Here is a 21,779-nt window from a genome sequence, read left to right as displayed (position 1 = left end):
CTACTTTTTTTTTTTCTTTCATTCTAAGTTTTGTCACATAATTCCAACACAGAAATGTTATTAAAGCAAGGCTATGCCACTGCACTGTCCTCACAGAAGTTGCCAGGCTTTATGATTGTTAAACAGGAGAGCAGCATTATGGTTCCTCCACAGTGGGAAACACATAGGCTTCCCCAGCTCACTCTGTACCCGTATGCTTGTTTATTGGTAGCAGGCACAGGCTCTGGGTTGCTGATTATACAGTAAGCACCTGCCCATGGCAGATCTGGCTCGGGGCAGACTTCCTGTTACAGTGCCGCAGCTCCCTGAAATGAGATTTATGCAAACTGGCTAAAAGCTGTGATGTCACAGCGCACTGATAGACCCAAGGGCTATCTCCCTTTTACAGACATTTGATAAAATCAGGAACTTCAAATACAACTCGGGAAGAAGTTCACCTCAGAACCTATTAGGGCAAACTATGAAAACTTGTTAGGGTCTTTCTCGTATCTTGAGATCCACCACTGCAAAGGGACTTCACGGAGTCCAAGGATCTCACTTCTGTTCTTTTTTTTTCTTTTTTTTTTCTTTGTTGTTGTTTTTTATTTTGTTTGTTTCATGTGATTTTTCAAGTCAGTTATTCTGGATGTTTGAAAACTGAATTAAGAAAAATTCACTCAGAAGTTGGCTGAATGTTGCAAGCTTGCAAAATGGAAGGATTTCCCCTCATTCCCCCTGTGAGTATATGGGCTTTATTCCTAATATGGATCACTGGGCTCAGTAGCAAAAGACAGAGTAAACCAGATTTTATTATTTGAGAATATCCTCCTTTGGTCTGTATTTGTTATGCCAGGAAGTTGGGCTCTGGTCAATATATAAAGCTAGGGACGACGTTACAATGAATGGGAAATTAACATTTCCTCCCTATACTTGTATCTGATCTTGATCTCCATTTGTTTTCACAGATTAAATGTGTGGTAGTTTTGTATGGTATGTGTATAGCAAGTCAGTAATTTTTTTTCTTCAGCGCCAGCTTTGTGGTAAAAGGCCGAGTCTTCCTTCAGATTGTAATTTTTAATAATCTGAAGACTGACATAGTTTACATATTTAACTTTCTACCAATCTGTGAGAGAAATGTTGCTGAATACTGGTTTTACGTATCGCAAATTTTTGGACTGTGTGCTCTTTGTAATTATGGCATTTTAGTCTCTAGCTTCAGCTTCTTTTGAACTAAGTCTCTTGAATTACCACTTGCTCGAAAAAGCCATTGGTAAATGAGGGAAAAATCACACCGCTCTTAATTGGGTCTTTCAATATTTTCTGTTAGACACAAGTTCTTCTGTATGATTATGAGGCTGATTGCATCCTTTCTGTAACTCTGAGGTATTGTTACGCTACTCTTATGTATCCCATCATGAGTTCGGAGATAGTCTTTATGAAGAACGTAATGGCACTAACCTGTTGTTGAGAAGAAAAAAAAAAAAAAAAAAAAAAGAAATTTCTAAGCAAAATGGGTAAAAGAGGCCCTAACAAGATTTTATAAAGTCTGTAGAAGTTGAAGAGATGTCAGATAAGGTGTTTTATGTGGCTGATGACTTATAGTACTTGGTATATGTGTCCAGAAAAGAGAAAAAAAGACACTGCAGACCCAATAGTCCTTCTAACAAAATTCATATCATGTTTTCTTTGTCCCATTCATGTCATGTTTTCATTGTCCCATCTACTGAAGGCTAAAGCCATGTTTCTTTATCTTCCCCTAAGAAAGATGGCCCTTTGAATTCTACTCCTGACTGGTATCCATACTGATTGAAAAAATACTTTTTCTTATTTTGGGGAGGTCCTTTATTCTAGCAGTTTATCAGTGGTGTCCCTGAAATCCACTATCTACCCAAAGCGAAGACCCTAAAATAACTTTTATTTATTTATTTATTTATTTGAACAAATCAAGTTGCCAGTGCATCTATTGTAAGTATGTCAGGATAGGAATCCAAAAAGAAATTGAGAAAATGAAAAAATAACACATCGATTTCTCAATATGTCACTTAGTGAGCTTAAAAAAATCCCCCCAAAACCACCCAAACCTTGTCCTCAACTACCCCAGAAACCAGCATCTCATTTTTGTTATTATTATTGTAGATTTACTGTCCATACATTCACTCATAGCTAACTTTTCTTTTATTTCAGTATTGAATTCTCATGCAGAAAATGAATAAATGGAGTTAAACTCTAACAGTCTCGCACACATGCTAATTTGTGTTGCAGTTAATATTCAGGCTGAGCTGTGTTCAGGTGAATGATACAAGAAGCAGTGAAAATGTGATTACAACTTACAGGAACACTTGGCAGGGCAATTTGGATTTGATTGCTGTGATTAATACGTTCAAAAATCAATACTTTTGTGTTTCATGCTTTCGGAATCATTTTAAGCGCACTTTGAACACTGCCAGTTTGAACCCCACATGGCATCACTACAAATGTCTGTGCCTCTTGGGACTTTTTCTGAGGGGAGGCATTCAACAGGGCTTCCTGTGAAGCAACACTTCCCTCCTCTGCCCCTCCCCTTTCAGTTGAGGGTGGGTCAGTAACTGCCTTCCTCTCGACTTTGGTAGGAAATTCTTACCCCTCACTTGGAAAATGCTGTTTAAAGGGTTTAGGAGTACTGCATCTTTCTCCGAAGACTCTGAATCTTTGCATGGAAGAGTTCTGTAACGTGGGCCCCAGCCTTCCAATGCATGAGAGAATGTAGTTGTGCTACTGGGCAGAAAACTGATAAACCAAAAACATCTTTACATAAAGAGGGCCCCAGTTGTATATGAATCCCTAAGTAGCCACCTGTAGAAATCACGTCTCTGAAGGGAGGTTTGAGACCAAAAAAGTCCCTCAGAAGTGCTCTGTTCCATATAACTGCTTTAGCACAGCGATCCAGTGTGGCTGGCCCAATGAGGGAGTCTGTTAGGATTTTTACTCTTCTTTTCTAAAATAGTTATGCTGTAAATTTTTCCCAAGGAAATATGGTTAATCCTGGCCTTAAAACTGGTCTCAGAAGCACATCATTGGAAACTGTGGAGTATTTCTGAATCACATGCCGGTGAATAGTTATGTCAGGATAACAAAAAAAAGATCAGCATTCAGTGAATTTATGATCACCTAGAATCATCTGACAAGGTCCTGGTAAACAACAAGAATGTTCAGGTAGTTATTCAGTTGAGTCCCTTGTATCACTCGTAACTGATGCCAACCAAGCTTTCTCCAAGTAGTTTTGTGGCTTTTCCCTTGATTTTCAGAGCAAAGAAGGAAGATGGAAGCAACTCTCCATTTACCAAAGTCTGTGACAGACAGAATACTTTTTGTTGACATCTTTCTTGATGCTGGACTATGGTCTTAGGTAACTCACTGCACTTCAGGGCATACAGGAAAGAAGATCAACTTCAGATCAACTAACAAAGCTTTCTCTCAGTATTTACAGGAAAACGCTTGATAGAACAAATGCCCATTGAGATCAGTTAAAAATGAAATCATAAAATAAGCCATTCTTTGCCTTTTGTCTGGGCAAACAAAACAGTTCAGTGCCATGGCAGTACTGTTCGTAAGTAAGATGGTGAAATGTGTGGGTGGGTGGGTGGGGAGGTTCCAGAGAAGGACAGAATTAAGTGGTAATGATTGGTGCAAGAGGCACCAGCAGCACATGGCGAAACCTCTTCTTTCTAAATAGAGCAAAATGAGCTTTTAATAAATCTTAAAGAAAAAGAAAAAAAAGTTAGAGAGAGATTAAAACAGGTTCTTGGAAATAGTTTCTCGAATGAATAAAGGAAAGTATCGCACCTTCCCGTAAGATAAGGGTAATCAAGAAAAATGAGATACACAACCTCAAATAACATTTAATATAAATCTTCCCGTATTAGCTTCTGTACCCTCAAAGATCAGACACCAAGATGAAAAATGGTGCCACTCCAAGTCCTTTGTGGTGATGGATTGGTCCAGGTTACATGAGTTAATACGGACAGACATACAAATAGTTATCCAATGGACCACTAAAAAATATATATATATTAAAAAAATCCAGGAAGAAAATTCCTACAATCCATAAGAAAGAATTTTTAAGTTCCAGACTTTCAACACAGAGTATATAAAACTGATCAGTGTAAAAGCAGACTGTTTTTAATATGCTGAGTATCTACAACTCTCTCTGCAGTCAGCAAGATCTGTAAATATTAAGGACATCACCTTTTTAAGAGTCTAACTATTTAACACAGCTTCCTTTGGCTCTGGTCATTGAATGCATCTGAACCTTTGCATCTGGACTTGAAAAACTAGCTACTGATAGTTGAAATACTTCATTCTTAGCTCTCAGACTGTGGAAGACTATTGATTGTTACTGGGTATGTTGGACTGAAATGTAGGAGTTTGAGAAATCTTAGGGAAGAAGATTAGGGAAATCTTAGGGAAGAAGATAGCTAAGGAAAAATGCAACTAGGCAAGTCAAGTGTTCTTTGCCATGCCTAAAATTCATACTATTTATCTATTTTTGGACTGTTGCTTGGCCTTCCTGCTAAGCTATGTCTTTGTAAACATGTGACTGATAAAGCTTTTGTTATCAGCAGTGAAAATTTTATACCTAGCAATTTAAGCTTAAACAGACTGCACACTGATTTCTTTGGAAGTTTTTTTTAATTTTGGCTAAATATCTATGAGTTACAACTTTTGATGAATCTAGATATTGGAAAATTTGCATACTTTCAGTTGGTTTCTCATATTTGAGTTGAAAGGAAACAAAGATTTTTCTTTCAAATGATATATATTTATATGACTTTTTTAACCTAGATTTCTCCCACAGTACGTTGTGTATTTTCTATTTGGATGTTGAGGTCTCTCTGTTCACAGAATATGATTGCTTTCCTCTGAGTTATGGCAAATTAACATTTCTGAATATGAAGGCTGATATAAAGGCAGAAACTTAATGCTGATATTTTTTAGACTGACACAATTTTAACAGAAAGTATATATTTATGGAAATGGAGGCATAGGGTGAATTAATTTACAAAGATAATGAAAACTAGAAATTCCTTTCAGAACTTCATCCCCCTGTTTTGTCTATGAAGAAAGCAAAACACAGCCTCATTACTTCTATTGAAATCATATTGATTTGGAGTGGGAGACTGGACCTATTACCTAGAGACCAGAAATAAAAGGAGTCTCTTCAATGTTATCCCCGCTGTGGATACAATTAAATCATGATTTACTCCCTTTACTTCAATTTTTCCTTACATTGTCTTTATTGTGGGCTATCATTTTCTCAAGATGTCCCCAAAACATCTATCTACCACTATAAATTATAGATTATATTGGAAGCTGACAAGTAAGCAACGGATTTGCTCACAAGGCTTTGAGCATTCAGTGGATCTGATGACCAGACAGGTTGTATTTTGGAAGTCATAATGTTTTAGGCAATCTTACCAGCACATTCTAATATGATACATTGATAAAGTACACAGCTGTCATTAGGAATCTAACAAGGTCCAAAGTACTGTCTAAAAGTATTTTCTATCCTTTTCTGTTCTAACATCTTAACCCTCCTGGAGCAACTCCCTATTTTTCTTGTTCTGTTTTCCTCATAGAAATCACATCCCTAGAAAATGGACAATTTTTTAATACAAAATTCCAGGAAAATGAAACAATGGAGTTAACTAGAAGAATTAAAGACCAAAAAAAAAAAAGAGCTAATGAGAAATGGCAACTCTGATCTAGTTTTCACCAGAAAGAAATCTTTTCCTTTTACCAGCTGCTTATCTCTGTTTGGATTTTAATGGCAGCTGCTGCCACAGGTTTCATTTTGTGAGCAATCTAAAGGAGCAAGAAAAAGAGAAGCTTGCCTGTGTTTTTGGCATGCTGTCACCATTGCCTAAGCTTACAAATGCTGGTGAATATATGAAGGAATAAACATATGCACATATATGTCTATCATGTGAGTTACCATATTGTTTTTAATTTGTCCTTTTCTTTAAAGTTAGTTATGCTAAAGACATTAACAGGAGAAAAAATGTTCTATTAGTACCTTGCAGAAATAGTCTCCTTTCAGAGCAAATAGCAAGAAGTTTTTTTTGAGTTCTACATTGCTGATGACATCACAGAACATTTTTCAAAGTGGATGAAATGATTGTAGTGAACTTAACTTGCTCTAATTCTTCATTCTGGAAAAAAAAAAAAAAGAAAGAAAGAAAAAAAGTACGTTAGATGAAGCAAAAGAATTGTGCACAAATAACAGACCACCTTTACTGAAACAACAGAAGAAGTTATATAGTGTTCACATTGGACTACTCAGAGTGGTGAGGAAGACAAGCAGGGAAGTTGCCCTACATCACCTGTTAGAGAACTTGAATTCTGCACTGAAGTGTCTAATAGGTCACAACTCCATGTATACCCCACATTTAGACTTTCTAAGTCTTCTCTGTGCATAACAAACAGCCCTAAACAAATGATTTGAACCAGCAAATGTTTAGACCCAATCTTGGACAAAAACTGAGAAAGAAAACATTTTCATTTTCCTCTGTTGACATTGTTACCGTCCTACAAATTGTCACCATTTAGTGTCACCTCCTAGAAACGCTCCGAGTAAGATGCTTAGGCAAGTCAAGTTTCTGCTTTCTCTGTTGTGTACAAGACGAAAAAGAATAAATGTCTGTCACTACCAAATTAAAGTTTTCTCTTCTGTGCTGTGCTTGTGTAGTGGTATTTTGGCTCAGGCCTCACTCATGTCCCAGATAGCTGGACAGAAGGTTGGAAGGTGGGATATCAAGAACTTATAAAATGCCACAGGACAAATTCTGTTACACAGACAGCAGAAAGCTCTTACTGGCTGTAAAGAGATGGATTTCTCTCCCTTTTTATTATTATTATTATTTTTTTTTTTTGCAAAACAGTGTTTGGTGTTGAACATTTTATTTCTGCTGGTTCAATAAGAACTTGAAGCCTCCCCTTCTTTCTCTAGGCAATATAAAACGTGTTGGCATCTCCTCTTCACTAACTGATATGAATAATTTTGAATGGATTTGTCTAAGCTAACAGTTCTAAACATTTCTCTTCTCATTACAGCCCTCTGAAGATATGGTACCCTATGAGTCAGACCTCTACCGACAGCCCCATGACTATTACCAGTATCTCAACAGTGATGGAGAGAGTCATGGTGGTAAGTTAAAAAATATCTCCTTGGAGCATAAAGTCTCATGGTAGACCACAGGAAAAAGATTTTAGGACATTCAGGAAAAGAACAAATATGCTGCTGTGATCTACAGTGTACAGGCACATACTTTCAGATCAGAAACCAACAACAATCTATTCTGCTTAATGGCACTGTTCCAATCCAGCAGCTGCAACACAGATTTCTATGAAAGAGAATTTTAGAAAACACTGAATGATGTAAGGAGCTTCCAGGACACTCAGTGTATTACCAGGAACGTGGGACCTCATGATCTCTATCCTTCTTTATCTTCACTGTGTTTTAACTTTCCTCTACAGATCAAAACCACTCTGCTTGTTTCAGAAATCTCCAAGGACATGAAGTTGCAATACTGTACTTCTCTTCTTGCATTCCTGTCTCCAATTCCTGTTTGACTTAGGTCCTAAATACTCTGTTAGTGCCTTCATTTTAATTCTGTTTTTCTGGCATTTGGCTTTGTTCAACTCCATGTATTTCTCTCTTTCTTTTGATCTCTTTTGCATGCTGCCACACATAGCTGAAACTTTCACTCTTCCTCCAGTACACACAAGTACTTCCTCTCTCTAAATCTACATAAAACTTCCTTGTAGCTGTTTGTACATAAATCTAGCTTAAAGTAAAATAAATTATTGTTAACATTATACATGTGATTTAAAGGTTTGGTGTCTTCTATATTTTTACATCTTGTGGGGACTGGGCTCTAAATCAGTGTAGAAGGGATAGTCCAGCCCTGTGAATTTTGTCTCCTGTGCAAAACAATGGTCCAGCAACACCACCCTGGAAATATCAGGGTCAATATTGACTCAAGAAGGAAAAGCACCGTTCTACTGTATCACTTGTGGCAGTCCCTTCAGATCCTGGAGTTTCCCTAAAAGACTCCTATTGATATAGCAACTAGACCCATCACTACTCAATTTAAGACATCTAACAGCTTCACAGCATAGCACTGTTTTATCTGTGGCAACAGAAACTACCTGAAGGGACAGCAAGTTACAGAATAGGATTGTTCTGGGCATTTACCTGGAAAAGATTCCTACCTAAATTTGTTCAGTACAAAACACCAATGATATTCTTAAGGCCTGGAAACAAAGAACCGATTCATTTTTTATAAGTTATCTCATGGCCTTTGTCAAGTCACATTAATCAAACCCAGCAAATTCCACATGGAAATTCAGGGTTTTTACAATACAAACTGTACCTGTTTACACACCCATAAAATGAGGATAAAATTTATTATCTCAAAAGGCAATTGTGACCATTAAACAATAAATACAAAAGATGTCATGTAGGAAAAAGCACTGGGAAAGAACTTTTCTGTCATTAAATCTAGGTTACCTCAAGCAACAACACCCCTTTATCTTTCATAAACTTATCATCTCACCTGTTTTACTGCCCATTTTTCTGTTGGAAGGCTGTGTCTAAGCTACAGTGTTCAGCTCATTAGAATGTTTTTACTCATCATAATGAACACTACTATAACTCCAAGTCATCTATATGCATTATGGCCTATGTAGTACCAGTACTTGTCCAAAAGACTCCAAAAAAAAATGTTCAATGTTTTATCTCCTACAGTAAGTGGTTATGCAAGAGGCAACTTAATCCCAGCCTAAATATTTCAATCAATTTTTTATTTATGAAAGTGCCTGCAATGTAGTTGCTTATGTCCAAATATCTAATGTGCTCTATCCTCTCCTGAATTGCTCACAATCTAAGACAACAATGAGCAACCACAGCATACAGAGGGGAGTGAAACACACAAATTATCTCATTTTTCTTCTTTTCTATAAACATTGACAAACCCAACTATAGCTTTTTTTTTTTTTTCTTTTAACATGACAAAAGTAGTAGGTCTTGAGAAAAGCCATACAGAAGTGCTGAAGTGCTGGAAAGGGATATTACAAATTACTAAATGTTCAGAATAGTGAGGATAAAAGTGTAATGATTAACAAACGATGGGGAAAATTAATAAATAAGGTGCTGCAGTGATAGTGTTGAAGTGAAAGAGGTGAGAACGTGATTAGGTAAGAAAAAGGAAGAAATAAATAAGACAGAATTGAGGAAAGAGTGTTCAGGTTGGGATACAGTGAGATTATTGGGAATATTTAAAATATAATTTTGCAGGTCTACTCAGTAACACTGTGAACCTCCAATAAAAACTACCAGATAAAACAAATAGATACTACAAGACAGAGTAATTCTTCTGACTGTGCAGATATGTGACTGCTAAAGAAACAAAGTCTTGCTCAAGACTCAGACTACCTTTCTCTCACTGTTAGCAAATAAATTTTGTGAAAGAGGTAGGGCAATAGGTTAATCTGTAGATCTATGCTACACACATTACTGTCACTTTTCTAGAAGATAATGCTGAAGACAACCCTTACGCCTTGTTTACTTGAGTTGGCAACAAAGCGCACACAACACTAGTTTAGTATGTAGGAGATCATTGCCAGTAAGTCAACACTAAATCAGACACACAACAATACACCATAGAAAATCCCTATGTTCAATCACATCATGCATTGTTTACATTTATTTTACATAATGCAGTTTAATTATTTTGTAAATGCTGTAATAAACACAGGGACAGTCATACAAGGCAGAAACTACTTTGAGTGATTACGATTAGTCCATCACCCTACCCTGAGCTTGTAGGCTAGTAAGTCTGTGAATGTAATATAGTGTATTTTGTAACACTACTGCAATCTTAGTAATTACAAAATTCAAAAATTCAACTGCAGTTTTGTCTCTAAGTTCACTAAACATCATTGGTTAAATAAAAATATTTTTTTGTATGAAACTGAATGTAGACCACTGCTCATTTCGCTGCTAGCCTCATGGAACTTACCAGATTTTGTAGGCTGGGATTTTATTTTCTTCCCACCTCCTGAAGTAATATGCTAATTTAAGAAACTCTGCTTTGAGATTTTTTTAGGATTTTAGCCCATGTAGCAGTGGAGGAAAGTCCAAACATGTGAACCTTAGTCGGAAATAATATAAGGCAAATAGAAAGAATTCCAGACTTCATTAAAAAAATCCCCTCACTTTGAAGCCATTCTCGTGACGTGCTGGGGCCTGACTCATGGATTTTCAAACATTTAGCATTATTAAAACCATGAAGTTTGTTAATTTGTAAAGTGAGAGCTAATGTGATTCTGTTGTCATTAGAGATTATCCTGCTGCATTGCCACGGCATTTCACTCAACAGAGGGCGGTTCTGCAGGGAGTCAAGACACGCGTTTTTCAGTGTCCTTCAATGTTTTTCTCATTTCCTCTGCTGCTTTTTTTTTTTTTTTTCTTGGCTTGTTTTTTTCAGATGAGTGAAACACAGTGGGAACATTTAAACTGTACATTGTGGTGATGTGTAAGAAACACTCTCCTAGCTCAAAATGAGTTGGAGTATCTCTGCGGCATAGAGCAGAACTGGCTGCTCAGAGACACTGATACTGCTCAGAGCTCGCAAGCAGAGCCATGTCAACAGAGTCGTCATCTTAGATCGGGCACAGGGCTGTGCTGACAGAGCTCTCGTGCTTCCGGTTCGAGAGCTGGCTCATGAATTTCTGCGAGGTTTTGCACTGCATGATGCAGATTTAGCCTGTTACTCCACTTTATTATAAATACTTTTCCCAAGCCTACTTCACCTTCTAGCTCCTGGTCCTGATGTTATTCATCTATTCAAATAGGAGCAATGCGATTTACATTGGGCACAGGATAACCCAGAAAGTTCAGTTCTGTTTCTTACTCGTAGAGCGCGAATCTACCTCCACAGTGAATATCAGCACAATGCCTTTAGGTCCAGTATTGCTTCCCAACATGGGAGGGAGTTTAGAACTCATGACTGTCCTTCCTCTAACCTTTCATTACATACAACACCAAAACAAACATGATCTCCATGTCTCTATAAGTGAGAATTTTTTTCACATCCTCTTTCACTTCACATGAAATTTCTCATAATGACTCCATTGTATACCTATAGCTTGGTTTTTAATGACATTTTCCTTGACCCAAAGAATAGACACTTTCCATTTCTAGAATCTTTCTCTCCTTTCTTTTTTCTTTGCTCCACCTTTATGTTTTTGTGAAAAGATCAGAATTACTGTGCATTGCTAACGTAACAGTAACAAGAACACAGAAGGAAATAGCTGCAGTGCAGCTGATATCTCTAATACCTGCAGATACTGATATCTAGAATTATTTAATCTTTTAATGTGCAATAACTTAGCCAAGAAGGGTAACTGCAAAGGACTCTGTGGACACAGAATTTGGAATTTCATTTTCAGTGCAACTAAAACAATTTTTTTTTTCCTAAGTATCACTGTGAAACTATCGATAACTAAAACAGAAATAAGGACTTTTGTCCAGTCACAATTTTGGGCACAAATTTGTGTTGAAGTAGTTTCTGACTTGGTAACTTATTAGTATTATGTGCTCACTGTAAGTCCTCAAATGTGTTATTCATAGTAGTGCTTTTATAGCAGGACATAATTCAATAAAAAATTATTTCAATAACGAGTAGGCTTAATGTTACATAGTGTTTAACACAAGTATGCATAAACACTGTTATACAGGTTAATTTATTTGCCATGAAAGTATAAGATAACAGTTCTGGAGGCAGCAGAAACCTTATTATAGGCTCCAATAGACTAAAAGTTATTTTGAAGTACAAAAACATCACTGCTGATAAAGGCATTTAAGAAGAATCAGAAAGGTACCACTTGGAGTTTGCACAGATACTCAGGGCTATGCATGTTGGAAATGTACTGTCTTGACTCCTGACCACCACAGCTACTCCTAGTAAGCCACTCCACACCTGAAGACCTACTGTTGACAGCCTCAGAGAGTTTTGCCTGGGCTTTGCCATCCTCATGATTACACACTGATCTCATTTGCTGTATTAGATCATCAAAGACAAGAGGTCTTCGACAGATATGTTCACATCTGACAGAGGACCTTCTGCACAAGGAGTAAAGCAAGGTTATTCTAAGGAACAGGAGTGTAGATTACTCCTGTGGTGTATTCTCAACAATTTATTATATGGGTTACCAGAGATATATCGGGCCTCCATGGTTGGCTCTAAGTAGAGAATCTTCAGTAATTTAGCCCAGTAAAAACGTGTGTTAGGCTGTATCTGTCTTCCAACTAAACAAGTAAGTTTCAGAGTTACTTGTCTGTAAAAAGTGCCCAAAGCCTCATACCAGGAGGATAACCTGTGATAACTTGTGCAGTCAGTGAGTGAAACACAGTGGGAACATTTAAACTGTACATTGTGGTGATGTATTTGATATATTTCTATATATTTCTACATATACGTTTCTACAGGCCTGAGCCATAAAGGTCTACAAGGGCTTACAGCTTCCCAAGTACAAGTATGTTGTAATGATATATGTACAAGTACAAGTATGTTGTAATGTTGTAAATGCAGATATGTAATAAACATATCACCAGGTTCCCTCCGAAGGAAGTCACATTCAAAGTCACTATCCTGGTTTTCAAATCCTCAGTGACACTACACCTAATTGCTTGAAACATAAGTGAGGGAGGATGAGGAGATAGAAGCTGAGAGAAAGAACAAAACCAGTACTGAGGAAATAATATTCTCAGGACATTAGATAATGTCATACACAATAGCATCATATTGCAGAATGAGACAATTGCTCCTCTCTATTCCTTCAGTACAACTACCCTTGGAACAATATGTTCAGCTCTGTCCCTCATATTATCAGAACAGCTGGGAGGGAGCTTAGAGGAGTGCACAAGCATGATTAGGGGGCTGAATATACTGATTTATGTTGAAAGATTGAGAGCTAAATACATGCAGCTGGGCTAAGTGATAATTAGGAATAGATTGTAAGTGTACATGGTAACAACCTGAAAATAATGAAGGGTAGGAAAGAAATTATTTATAATAACACAAAGAAAGATAACTTGGAATAGTGAGATATAAATTAGAAATGTTACACTGAATCATCAAGACATTTTTGCTGAGAAATTAAAGTACAGAGGGCTAGTTCCAAGCTCAGTCAGAGCAGAGGACGTGATGTTGACTTTGATTTAAAAAAAAAAGCACAAACAAATACGTGCAAAATTGTAAATACGTGCAGCTACAGTATTTGAGGCAGAAATAGAGTTTGCAATGCTTCAAATTCCCTCTAGCAGATTTTAAATTCTGAGCAGCAAATTTGAACATTTTGAAAATTTTGGAGAGGCTTATATTGAGCAACAATCTCAAACTGAGAACTGTATAGAATTTAATCTAATCATAACAGTTAATAAATCAAGTAGCAGTATATTCATTATCTGAGTACTTTTTAAATTTTTGAAAAAGAAATTGTCACAGAAATTTCCAGCTTAATAGAGAGATTAAAAACCTAGAGAAAGGGGCTACGTTAGAATGTGCTTCATCAATTAGAATTCAATTAGAATTGCACAATACTGTACACAAAACTGTTTATTCTTTTATTCTCTGGTATTGCTACTGAAAAATATGGTGCATACCAACACATGATTACAGGAGATAAGTCCCATGCTTTTTCTGTAGCATTCCTGAAATTTTGCTAGCAGATGAAAATAAAGATTGAAGATTAGTGTAGAATGATATTCAGATCATCTTTATCAGCTCATTTCCATACCATGAAGAAAACTGTAATGAGAATCCAACAATGTGTAAATCAGTATAATTTGTTGCCTCGAGAATGAAAATGTAAGATTGTTAGAGCCTCTTCTTGAGAAAGGTGCCAGCATTAATGTCTTTTTCATGTTCTGCTACATTATCATTGAAATCCATCACTGCACCTAGGAGCATTGTCCTAATTAAAGTGGCCTGAGCATTACTTTCCAACCACAGGCACCTAGGAGATTAGGAAGAGAAACATCACAGGAATCTATATAGGTTGTCACCAGAGACAGACAGGTCTACAGGGATGGCATGGAGTGGGCAGAAGGGACAGCGGTGGGAGTAGGGACAAGTGAAAGACAGGTAAATGCTATGTTTCTTACTTTTGTAATGACAGACAAGCTGCTGTTTTCTTTAGATCATTACTGGGAATATCATCCACACCACATGCACAGTGAGTTTGAGACCTTTGGAGACAACCACTTCACAGAACTGCAGAGTGTACAGCCTCCCCAGCTGCAGCAGCTCTACAGGCACATGGAGATTGAACAAATGCATGTCTTGGATTCTGCAATCCCAACTACACATATTGGACTCAACCATCAGGTACGGTTACCAACCCTTACGCAGAATTTAGATGATAGTTAAGGGCAAGGAACAGAATGTGTCAGGGAATGCATACAAGAGATTGCTGAAACAAATTACGTGAATTTTTGCTGTCCAACATTTGATATAAGACTCTTCATTCTCAGCACAAATGTGGTTTAAGCCTTCTTTCTATCTGGATGATGAGAAGCCATGTTCCTCAAACAGTGCATAAAAAGATAGTTTCAAAATTGTGTTTAATTTGGAATGAAAATCAACTGCTTTGAAATCCTGCAGAGGAATTGGGCCTCAGAAGCTGTGCACTGCCATAGCAAAGGTGTCCATGCCTCCTGGGAAACATTCCGAGCCCCACTGTGGTAGGAATATTTTAAAAATTTCGAAGCATCCCTGGCAATTTTACCTGACCTGTGCAAAAAATAATAACAAAGAAAAGTCATTGGTGACATTACCACGGTGAAACACAATAAGGCCAACCTACTCGTGTTTTTATCTGAAGGAAGCTAAATCATGACCTGAAGCACAGTATCTTGTCTCTTCTCTGATTTTACAAAAAGTCATCTGCCCATGAATAAAAATCATTCAAATGTGCAGCAGTCACCAAAGTGCCAGTGAACAATCACTAAAGCTGAAATTATAAGGAGTTCCAGGGTCCTGCCAAGACACTAGAACAAAGCGAGCATTGAGATCCTACAGACTATGCTCCATGTCATTACTGGGAGCAATCAGAAAGCTGGGATATTTTGTGTCAAGGAGTTTCCCAGGGCAGGCAAGATACAGGTAACATACTGAATACAAGACAGAGCAGGAATGAGATCAGAGACAGAATTGTTTGCTGATTACCCTGCTGTGTATAATGGTGCCATTGCTAAGATTTTGTGAGAAAAACGGCACGTATGTAATAGTTATGTTAGGTTTCTTGTTCAAAGCAAACTGAAATAGTACGCAAATACTGTATTAATTAAAAAACAAGGGAAAAAAAAGAGTGATTAAGTTAACACTATCAACAGGAAACTGACTTACTGCAAGCCATCAAACTTCTTACCTACAACTCAAAAAAAAAAAAAAAATCAGGAATAGAATATAAGATGTAGTTACAAACAAAGAATTAGGAACAGAAAGTTACAAATATAAAAAAAACGCTTTATGGAACAGAAGCCTGTGGGAAGCTTCAAGTCGTTTCAGTTGCTCAGTGCAACTGCTAACACATAACAACCAACTGTGACACCCAACCAAAGGCAAAGAAGAAAAGTTAGGTCTGTTTTGAGTGTCTTTGGAAGCACCACCAAAAATCATTTTCATCTTTCATTTCCATCTTTCATTTCAGGAGTACAGGCACAGAATTAATTGTGTTGCAACTTTCAATAGAGTGTTGTGTTCTGTTTCCCCCACCCCATGCTAAGCTGCAGGAGATAGTCACCATTACCCTCCTCTTCCTTACCAGCTGGGGATCTTTTTTTTTTTTTTTTTTTTAATTTAACCTACTGTAGCTCATGCAAGTGGTATTCAGCATGCCCTGAGGTTCAGACTCTGGTGTGTCTCAGCCGCAGTCCTAGGCAGCACATACTATTATTCAAGGCATTTCCACGGAAAGAGAAGCAGGAAGCAAAGTTTATTCCTCAGCTGAATTTGCCAGTTACTAACTGTACCCATGGCTGTCGTGCAATGTCATAGTTACAGTTTGCAAATAAAGGAGGAACACGAAAAGATACTTCTCCGATTTTCTGTTGATACCACATTATTTTGTGAAATCAAATTCAAAGCTCAAACTACTCTCGGACAACGGGACCTACAAACAGGTGGTCTCCTCAAGTACTAAATGAAGAAAAGGAAAGGCTGGAAAATTGTGAAGAGTTTTAGAAAGAGGAGAACCACAAGTGGATGCCACAGGCCTTGAGACAACACCAGAATATGGAAAGCAGCTAGCGGTTTAAGTTTTCTCTCTCTGAGTTGTATTAATGAGCTGTTTTCTTCAAACGCACTAGTGGGACCTCTTTAACTCTATATATTGACCTACATTGAGTTTCAGGTGTGTGTGTAAGCAAAAATACAGTGAATAGGGAAAGGAGGGGTGGTGCAGGGGAAGCTTAGGATAGTTCTCAGGTTAGTCTGAGCAACCTCCTTTGCTTTAGACCCTGTTCCTCCTGCACAGCATGTTCCCACCTTCCCCCTCCAGCCCCAGAGGAACTCACTCCCACTCCTCAACACACTCTAGCTTTCCAAAGCTTTTGCCTTTCCAGGTGCACCAAGTGTTTTTCCTCCCCTATAAGACACAGTTCCACCTTGTCATTCCCCTTCCCCCATGATGCTCTCTCCCTCCCCTCCCACCCCAGAGGCCGCAGCTTTCTTAACTGTAAAAAAGCTAAAGGTGACTCTGTGGTGAGGGCTGAAGTTTCGCTCTTGGGGATGTGACAGGAAGCTTACACACACTCTTACCCAATCCTGGCCTTCCTGCCACGCTTGGCTCCAGCCAATCTGCCAACTCACTAACCGCCAGCTGCTGCACCCCAAAACCAGCGCTCGGCACGCTCCTTATTGGGACATTTTCAACTGGTGCAAAACTCATCTGAAAAGCACCACTCGGCCAAGCCTGACACGGGGTGGGTGGTGTGAGTCACGCACTGAACGCCCACTCCCTGCTTCAGTGCCCGAGCTGGTACAAAGGGAATCACGCTCAAAATGCCCGGTTTGGTGGAAGGAATGAAAAGCAACTCAAAAGGAGCTCACCTTTTGTAATCTGGCTCATTTCATGAGAAACACATTTTATTTGCTGCTGAATTTGGGGAATTTTTAAAACTTTTTTTTAAAATGTAGAAATTGAGTTCTTAATCCACACCCATCAGACTGATTTATTTCTCCTTCAGTAAGGAGCTGCAATAATTCTTGGCAACTGGTTTCGAACCCTAGCAAACTAGACAGCAACTGAGAATTTGCAGAGCTGAGGTATATTCCATACTGCTTGTGGCAAGACCTTTATATAAGGGCAAGGGAATTCAGCACAGAAAACAGCTTGCCAGCTTTGCAGATGAGAAATCCCCATCGATGAGGAATTTTCAGATAACCACGTAGGAAAAGAGAACATGATCCGATATGATATATCCCTAGCAGTAAGGCTATTCCTCTCTTCAAGGGGGAAATTCAGGACGAGAAGCTGACAAACCTGTGTAACCCTGGCCCCAGAGATGGATGCAGTCCTGCAGCGATGCAGTGTTGTCAGAAGGTACCATGTCTGAGAAAGGAAGAGAACAACAGAGCCAAAGGCAGTCAACGTGGCTATGCCAAGACAAAACTGATCAGATCTGCGAAATCTAAAAGCATGGTTCCAGAAAGGCCACGTTAGAAAAAAAGTTCCTTTCAAAAGCAGTTTTATACTAGGGATAAGCAGCACAGATCAGGAACTCATTAGGAAGAATGTTATCTTGGTTTATAACCACTACATAGAAGGAACACTGCGATGTTTCGAAAGCAGTTGAAGTATTTTCAAAGCAATTAGTACCAACAAAGCATTTTCTATACAGAAGGCTTGAGTATAAAACCTGGTTTTTGAAAAATGTTCACATAATTATCAATGTATTAGGCAGTGGCATCTGTTATATGAATATATCTTCAACCAAAAAACAAAACAACAACAAAAAACACAAAACACAGTAGGTTCTTAGCCTGTTAGGAAACCTGGTAGTGTGTGTGTCTTCTTCCACCTTCTTAAGTAGGGTTCTCCCACTTAAGCAACACAATTTTCTCTACCCCCAGCAAGAAGAAATGTGTCTAAATTAGAAAGAGAAGGTTACTGAACTGGGGAGATATGGGAGAAGGGGGACAGGATCACTTACATAGGATATAACCTATGGGAAAGTTCTGACTTTCACAATTTTGTTCCTCCTTCCCTCTTGTAAATACTTATTTGAGATGCATCTTTGCACATGTATGTGTTGACTGTTATGTGTTTTTTTTAGCTGCATAGTATTTATTTTAAATGTCAATGACTAAGCCACTCACTCTAAACAATCTCATATATCTTTTGCTTTCCCACCCTTCCTCTGCACCTCTCTCCATGGTATCTCCTTTTTTCTCTTGATGTCCCACTCTCTATCACTACTTCCTCCCTCTGCTATTATTTTCTCCCGAAGGTTTCCTATTTGCCCCGCATGTGCCTACAGTACTCCTCTCCACCGCAGCCCAGTTCTGATGAGGAGGACATAGAGAGGCAGAGCCCCCCACTGGAGGTGTCAGATGGGGAGACCGATGGTGTGGACCCTGGGCCTGGAATTATGCATGGTGAAACAGGTCAGTGAAAACAGAGGGACTTTCCTGTGCTGTGTGCTGAGCAGCTGTTACATTACCATGACAATAAGGAATCAACTAGTAGAACTGCCGTGCTAGTATTTTATCCCACTGCCAAAGCTTCACTTTCCCTGACTCCTTGCACTCTCCTGTCTTCTGAAACTTTGGTGACCATAACCGTGTCTGTATCTCAAATACCATTTCTTCTTGTACTCCTACTTTCTACTGCCCTGCTTATTCAGGCTTCTTCACAGCTTTTGACATTTCTATTCTCACTTCCATTAGCAGATGGGAAAAACAAGGCAAGAAGCTCAAGGAACTGATTTTAAAAAATGCTGAGCTGTGTTTGCTCAGTACCTAAAAGTTTGGTTGTGTAACCTGCCCAAATTAGCTTCAGATTGGTTTCAAATTAACAATGTTTTTAATTATCTTCAAGTTAGAAAATTAATTTCAAAATTAATTTGAAATTCCTTATTCTCATTTTTTAATTCTTGGAACAGCAATCCATGTTACGTCCTCACGGGATAACTCTTTTTCTTGCCATAAAGGCTGCAAATTGAAGAAGCTATGTGACTGACAAGCTAGCTGAAATGGTTATATGAACTATATAATTTCTGTTTCATCAAGGACTACACAATAATACTAATGCTCCACTGCTTTTCTTCATTTTTCACACAGGCAGCAAGAAAAAGATACGTCTGTATCAGTTCCTTCTGGACCTTCTTCGCAGCGGAGACATGAAGGACAGCATCTGGTGGGTGGACAAGGAAAAAGGTACTTTCCAGTTCTCCTCCAAACACAAAGAAGCATTGGCGCACCGCTGGGGCATCCAGAAAGGCAATCGCAAGAAAATGACTTACCAGAAGATGGCACGGGCTTTGAGAAACTATGGCAAGACAGGGGAGGTCAAGAAGGTCAAGAAGAAGCTGACCTACCAGTTTAGTGGAGAGGTGATGGGAAGGGGAGTCACTGATAGGAAGCATTATCCTCATTGAGGCCATGGGACCCTAAGCAAGAAAAATATTAAGACCTCCAGGCTGGATACCAGCAGAGTAGATGGACGCATCTTTCTCTTTGCTTCCTGTGCCCCCTTCTCTGCCTTTAAAGGGCCTTAGCCGTCAGATGTTTCTGGTACGAATTCCCTTCTTCAGCATCTGAGAATCCTAAACGTGACAGAATTCTTTGCTTCCATCCTCCAAGTTGGACAGAGTTGGGAAATTTAAACAATGTACAAATACGTTATTGTCAGGAAAGATTTTTTGATTGTATTGTAACTAAAGAATACAGCTGATGAAGTTTTGCCTTCAAAGGTGGTGCTGTGTCATTCACAGTGACACTGCATTAGCTTACAGCTTTGAAACTAGCATTAATACAGGCTCTGCCGCAGCTCTCAAGGCTAGAGAGAAGTTTGCAGATCTTGGAATGATACTCATTCTTTTAAATAGTAATAACATGTACATATTTAATAAAATTTGATATAATGAAGTCCTAGTGTTTGCATAATAAATGATTACTTCACAAACAAATCTCACGTGCATTCAATTATGCAGATATAGCTCGCCTGTGGTATTTGAACAAAAGGCACGCTGGGCTACAGGGCTTTATCCATCTGTCCCTACTTTTACTTAGAAACATATCAATGCTGTCAAACTAAGTAACTGAGATACTCGGTGAAATACATTACTGTGAAGAGGCTATAGTAATAAAGTCAATTTTAAAATATATTTATATATCATCATTATTTTTTCCTGTGCCAAAGAAGCCCTGCCAATTGAATAACTTCTATCGCTTATCCCAAGAGTGCCACTTATAGCTCTATCCGGTGCAGAACATAACAATTAACCATGTTCTTCTGTGGTTTCACTCATTTTCCTGCTCCTGTTCTTTCCTGTTGCTTGCTTACCCCACAGTGGTATCTTGATTTTAGCTTATGAACCTTCCTGGGAAATAAGTTGCCTTTAATCGTGTTTTTGCAGAATTCTATTTCAACAGGTTTTTAAGCTTTTAATTGTGGAATTTAGTCCCTACTGTAAAACAATAGTAACTAATAACAACTGCATTGTAAAAATTACACTCAAAATGCAAAATAAAAGAGAATTCAACACCTGAGATACAATGGTAAAGTTACCCCATGCAATGGTAAAATTACCCCCATACCACAGGGTAAAGTTACCCCATGAAAACGCTTAAGAAAACCTACATCAACCAACACTGAGAAAATCAGCATTTTAGCATTTATCATTAGTTAACATATCTTGACTGTGGTTAAGCACTCAGAAATCAGGAGATGTCATAAAGACTGAAATGAATGAAGCATTCTTTTGCCATTTCTACAACTATATTATAATAGTTTAGTTACACAGTTACAGTACTTCAAACAAAGCTACAAAATATTCACCCCAACTCCAGTACATACCTGAAGTATTGGAAAAATAATTCATGAGTTATTTATACTCAGAATCGCTGCATATATTTATAGCCTGTGACCATCACCAATAGAAAAAATGTATTTGGGGATGATATAACAAAAAACAGTAAACTAGGTGGGAGAAGTTAAATTCCGAAATAGATGAAGTGAAAAGAGAAAGGTCTAAAATAAAGAGGAGGGTTTTGTTTAACAATGTTAAGCAGCTGCAGAACTTGCAAAACACAACAATTTGGAAGACTCAACTGAAATTGGAGCTTTTCAGAACTTGCTCCTCGTTGAAACCAGAAATAGTTGAAAGTGATGAACTTCTTACAGACCTGAGTTGGGTAAGTTATACCTAAGCGTGGTCACTTTTATCTCCACTAACAGTCTCAGTGTGGAAATGAAAAGTCTGGTGACATCACTGGGCTACAGTGAATCTTTGCAGCCAAAGAGAAAGACGCTCTTGCTTTAAAAAGTTCGTGGTGCAGCACTTCCCAAATCTTGTTCCCAGTTCATGAACACAATAAATATATCAGTCAGTGCCAGAGATCAACTGGGGGTGAAAAGCAAGTAAGGGCTTCAAGGACTATCACTATCAAAGGCAATAATAATAGAAAATTTATTTCCATTTTACAAAAAATCTTGAAGCCTAACTTTTCGTTACTGTTCTTTAGAGTCATGTA

General features: G+C 38.2%; 2 protein-coding genes across 5 annotated transcripts in view; one reads left to right on the top strand and one right to left on the bottom strand.

The window, feature by feature from the left end:
- The window catches only part of SLC39A13 (solute carrier family 39 member 13), a 142,201-nt gene that overhangs the window by 49,940 nt on the left and 70,482 nt on the right, over window positions 1–21,779 (bottom strand). For all 3 annotated transcript variants that reach the window (XM_084522102.1, XM_084522103.1, XM_084522105.1), the window contains exon 4: window positions 6,032–6,167. The gene's annotated coding sequence lies outside the window, so the exon portion shown is untranslated. The remainder of the gene's footprint in view (window positions 1–6,031; window positions 6,168–21,779) is intronic.
- On the top strand, window positions 325–20,212 carry SPI1 (Spi-1 proto-oncogene). Of its 2 annotated transcripts, none has more exons than XM_084522112.1 (5): window positions 325–716; window positions 7,069–7,162; window positions 14,221–14,408; window positions 18,533–18,689; window positions 19,365–20,212. In XM_084522112.1, exons 1-5 carry the CDS (start codon window positions 672–674, stop codon window positions 19,679–19,681), a joined length of 801 nt encoding a protein of 266 aa, XP_084378238.1. In that variant the 5' UTR covers window positions 325–671; the 3' UTR covers window positions 19,682–20,212. The 2 variants fall into 2 exon arrangements, with proteins under 2 accessions (XP_084378238.1, XP_084378239.1); XM_084522113.1 differs by having other exon boundaries at window positions 18,533–18,693; window positions 19,369–20,212.

Source organism: Aythya ferina (assembly GCF_964211825.1).
Source record: "Aythya ferina genome assembly, chromosome: 5".
NCBI lineage: Eukaryota > Metazoa > Chordata > Aves > Anseriformes > Anatidae > Aythya > Aythya ferina.
Note: the sequence above shows the minus strand (reverse complement) of the source record. Positions and strands in the feature narration are given on the sequence as shown.

Coding starts and splice junctions, on each gene's coding strand:
- SPI1 (XM_084522112.1), top strand. CDS start 672: ATGTTGCAAGCTTGCAAAATGGAAGGATTTCCCCTCATTCCCCCT. Junction 717..7,068: donor GATTTCCCCTCATTCCCCCT/GTGAGTATATGG, acceptor TTCTCATTACAG/CCCTCTGAAGATATGGTACC. Junction 14,409..18,532: donor ATATTGGACTCAACCATCAG/GTACGGTTACCA, acceptor TTTCTCCCGAAG/GTTTCCTATTTGCCCCGCAT.